Source organism: Etheostoma spectabile, chromosome 21 (genome assembly GCF_008692095.1).
Source record: "Etheostoma spectabile isolate EspeVRDwgs_2016 chromosome 21, UIUC_Espe_1.0, whole genome shotgun sequence".
Lineage (NCBI taxonomy): Eukaryota > Metazoa > Chordata > Actinopteri > Perciformes > Percidae > Etheostoma > Etheostoma spectabile.
In genome coordinates this window covers 22,332,358-22,336,972 of record NC_045753.1, presented here as the reverse complement: position 1 = coordinate 22,336,972, position 4,615 = coordinate 22,332,358, and the positions used below count along the sequence as shown (strand labels likewise).

Below are 4,615 nucleotides of genomic sequence, written 5' to 3'. Positions count from 1 at the left end.
AGAGAGAGAGAGAGAGAGAGAGAGAGAGAGACAAAATCTGTAGCCATGGTAACCATCCCATCCCCCCCTTGCACTTGACGCCTTTTCTCATACTGAACTGATGCATTGAAATAAAAACAGGTTGCCAGCCCTTACTGTACTGTTTGTGTGTCTCATTCCCCTGTAAGCACACATTCGACACACACAAACACACATACACACTCTCAATTGGCTAAGGGGAGCTGTCAGATGAGTTTAGTCACCATGCGATGCAAAGCTTAAGGCATGAAACACAGGCAGCTGGATTACATTCAGCAAGAACTTTTTGGAACAACTCTAATCGTCGCAATTTATCCACCTACACAGCACTTCACTGTGTGAGCACAGCCAAATCATTCTTTAATATCTCTGACTGATAGCCGATATTAAATGTTCAAGCAGGCACTTTAATATCTGTAGCTGGTGCCACAACAAAGGAAAACTAAACACTTGTACACTGATTTCACAAAGTGAAGGTCTTATGGAACTGTAGAAATGTCTTCTTACAGGAAAAAGTATGTACCTTTAGAAATGTTCGAAAGAGCAATGACTCAGACTCAAGAGACTCTTTACTGTGAATAACCCTAAGAAATGGCTGCTGCCCTCAATTTCCACAGAAGAGTGGGAAAAAACAGCTTTTTAAAATTACTATATAGTTGCTGTCATACATAAACCTGCCAATTCCAGTCCTGGTATAGTTTTCATGAAAAGATTACACAGTTCTTTGACAGACTGGGGGAATTATCTAATCTTGGCTAATTTAAAGCCAAAAGAACAACACTAAAGCTGCCTACATATGATCAGAGGTGAAAACGTAAGGTAATAATAATCATATTATATACTTTATTAGTCCCGCAAGGGGAAATTACAATGTAGTGAAATTACAAAGGTAGTGCACAGAGCATTGTGCACACAGAGGCAAAGTAAACCACAGTTCAGGTAAATGTCGTAACTTATTTAGGCAACCTCCTTTCATAGTTGCGCATAGATAGTTCAGCAGCAACAATGTCAAAGTTGATATAATTTTAACTTTGAGAGCAGTGCTCAATGGCAATTTTGAGTGGTGTGCCACGCCTCGGGTAGTGCTTCCTCCGAGTTGTCTCCTCTGCTATCCCCATTGGAAAACAATGGCACAGCCAGCGCAAAGCGGTTTCCCAACAGTTTTTTTTTTAGACATTTTCACTCAAAACCACAAATGTCAACCTAGCTGGTGCAAGAAGAAAAGTCAAGGGATCACCAAAGTCAGTAGGAAACATCCTCTATGTCCTGTAGATGTCTGTACAAAATGTCATGGTAATCCATCCCAAAGCGATGTTTTAGCCAGGACAAAGTGGTGGTCTGACCATGGGCTAAAAATCCATTCTCATCCAGTGGAAAACACTTTTCAATAATATGCTTCAAATACATGTAGTTATGTGCTGATGATCCTAAGCAAATGAACCCTCTCTTGATCTTTTTCCTGTAAATTATGTTCTAGTATATTTTCGTCTAGTGTAAGGAATTCATTTGGCACGGCTTCTTCAAGCTCTAGTGTTCCTCTTCTTTACTGCTGAGACCAATCTGTCACAGAGCCTTGTACCCAACACATCTCGAGCTGCATGTACTGCATCCTCCGATGTGCTATATCACCATCACCAACCAGCATAACCCTTCTAGTTCCCCTCACTCTAAAATGGGTCACATTGTCAGTGTGATTAGCCTCCTCTGGCTCTTAGAAGCCAGAGGAGCAAACCTTCTCATGTAAACTTTTCAACCATGGACAGAGAGGACAAAATGAAAAGGACAAGGACTGCAGTGTCATGAGCTGTCTGTGGCATCCCTCATTTCCTTTCTTGTTCTTGAAAACTTCAATTATTGATCCATTATGTATGAGCAGAAAATTACTCTACATTTGGATAAGTGACAAAACTAAAAAGCAATGTCATCTTCAGTGTCCCGCAATAGAATCAGATCCATGATTCTTGGCACAGCATACAAGGTTATTGGCAGCAGCGAGAATGACAGGTAGGACAGTGGTTGGCACTGGACTGATGAAAATGACAGTATCCTTTCAAACTAATTTCACAGAACTTTTTGTACAATATCTATTTTAGGATGGGCGATCAAAAATGTGTTTTACTTTGAAAGAGTGTGAGATTCAATGAGGAAGATCACAAAGACATTTCAAACACAAGGAGTTGCGGTAACTCTCCTAAACGATCACAAAAGGGAAATAACCTGTATGCGTCCATTGTCACAAACAGATTTTTATACATTTGAGTATCTTTTGTTCCAATAATTATTATTGGCCGGGTGGTTGGCTTAAGTTGCAACACTGTCTAACGGTGCAAATGTGACGTGCAATATGAAGCTGACCTGTCTTGGTGTGTGTGGCTCCTGGTAGCTGGGCAGGATCTTCAACACCACGCTGCCGCTTGCCTCCTTCAGCATCTCCTGGAGCACTTTGGGGTCGTTGCCCACCTCCTTGCCATTCACCTCCTTGATGATGTCCCCCACATGGAGCAGACCTTGCTGGTCAATCATGCCACCGTGGAGGATCCTGGCAATCACCAGCTCGCCGCTCTCCACTCGAAACGTCACACCCTACACGAACGCATGCACGCACGTGAAAAAACAGAAAATGTATTTCACACAAACACAAATCTGAACTCCTATTTCAGTAAATCTGGCAATGTTCTACGTTGCTCAGCAGTTTAAGAGGCAAGTAGGTGGAGGTAAAGGTGAGTGTTGTGAACAAGCAACATCTTAAGCTGCAATGACTGTAATGGCCACCAGATTCTGGCTGCAAAAAACTGTTATAACTGTTCCACTAAGAAGATATTTAGGCCTAAAATGATGCTTCAGAAGCCTATGAGTGACTCCACAGTGTGTGGGTAGAAAGGAAGATAATGGAGCATTTGACAAAGTTACAACTGAGGCCTTGGAATTAATCAACATGTCAAGATGCTGCAGATACAGCTCCCCTATGTTGTGCTACAAGGTAGTATAAATCTGACTTGCTTATCTTTTAACAATGCTACAAAAATATCTCATTATACTGAGTGCATGTGCTGCTCCAAAAACACAAATCACACAATTTATTGAGGAGTTTAATCTGTTCCCAATTTACAGGAGCGTCCTTTCCTGCCTTGCTGATTACAATGGGTTGTTCCTTAAAGCAAACTTTTCGCTAAAATGCAACCTATGGTCATTTTGTGAATGTACCTAAATCAAACTGTCATTTAAAAGCATAATTAGGACAGAATTGTTACTTTTAAGATTTATCACATTAGGGGGCACTTCTATGATTCGTTGTAGCTGTTGGTTTTTCCGGTCGCTGTCCATCTAGCAAATCAGAAATAGTCGAGGGAGGAGAGTAAAGATGGAAAGCTCTGAAAACTTAGTTCCATATAAATGAATGGATATTTTTTTATAAATGCATTGTCGTTAGTGAAAAACAATATTGACCTTGTAGTTGAAAAAGGAGCCTCATAATAATGACATTTCCTCCTATGGAGTCCATTCATTTACAACCGAAGATCGACACTTTTTGGCTGCGAGCAGAAACAACAGCTAAGTAAGTTGTTCAAAACCTTTCTTTTTAGTAAACTGTTTACATAAACAATGTTCTCAATGCTTGCGTTCATGAGTCGAGCCCCTGGTGATGCTTGGAGCAAAGTTTCATGGTGTGTCAAGCCTTCATGGTGTTTTAAAAATAGTGGTTTTGATGTGATCATAGAAGTGCCCCTAGCACTCCCATTCAAAAGGCCATTTGCCAAAAAAACGATAATACGGTACATATTAAAATTAGCGCTTCTGTCCTAATTATGCTTTTAAACAAAAGTTTGACTCGGGTACATTCACAAAAAGACCCCAGGTTGCATTTTGGCCAAAGTTACGCTTTAACTGAGCAAACTTACCAGGTGCTCGCCCGACACCTTTCGGATGCCCACCATCCTGACTGCGTCTGGGGGGACGGGCTGGTTGTTAAGAGCTGCATCCATGAAGGAACATGGGCTGGGGGGGGGTGTCTCGTAGTTTTTGGACGCCACAGAATCATGGGTCTCTAGAAGGGACTGTGAGAAAGAACAGCATGGTGACAAACACTGATGATGACAATGACAAATAGGTGTATTGCACACGTGAGATGATAAAAGAATCATGCTATGCTGCAAAAAATCAGGTCTTTACGCTCTGGTCTGTGCAGAGCCATTGTCAGACACCATATAGACTGCGCGTAATAGACTGCACCACATAAACGCATCCTGTAGATCTGAATCAATTTAATCCATGTGAGCACAACATGCATCATTAGGCGTGAACATCACCTAAGTAAAAGTAATCAAAGGTTTAGCCTGAGTGCCTGTTAATTAAAGCTATGGTTGGCTGTGAAATGCAAGACCTGGAAGTGAGGCTCCTTCAGGATTCGGACCAGCTCGTCGGCGGCCTGGCTCCTGTTTGTAAGTGGGTTGAGCTCCTTGAGGATGTCCTGGACCAGCTCCACGTTGTTCTCCCTCACAGCCTCCAGCTTGGGTTCCTCAAACTGCTCATGGGCCTGGGATTTAACGAATAAAACACAGATGTTACTGATAGCCTTTCCTCATATATATATATATAT

General features: G+C 41.8%; 1 protein-coding gene across 2 annotated transcripts in view; it reads right to left on the bottom strand.

The window, feature by feature from the left end:
- Positions 1-4,615, bottom strand: part of mpp2b (MAGUK p55 scaffold protein 2b) — a 37,657-nt gene that overhangs the window by 4,935 nt on the left and 28,107 nt on the right. For both annotated transcript variants that reach the window (XM_032502154.1, XM_032502153.1), the window contains 3 exons: positions 4,400-4,552; positions 3,918-4,073; positions 2,374-2,601 (listed from right to left, as the gene is read on the bottom strand). In XM_032502154.1, coding sequence (XP_032358045.1) covers positions 2,374-2,601; positions 3,918-4,073; positions 4,400-4,552 — 537 coding nt within the window. The remainder of the gene's footprint in view (positions 1-2,373; positions 2,602-3,917; positions 4,074-4,399; positions 4,553-4,615) is intronic.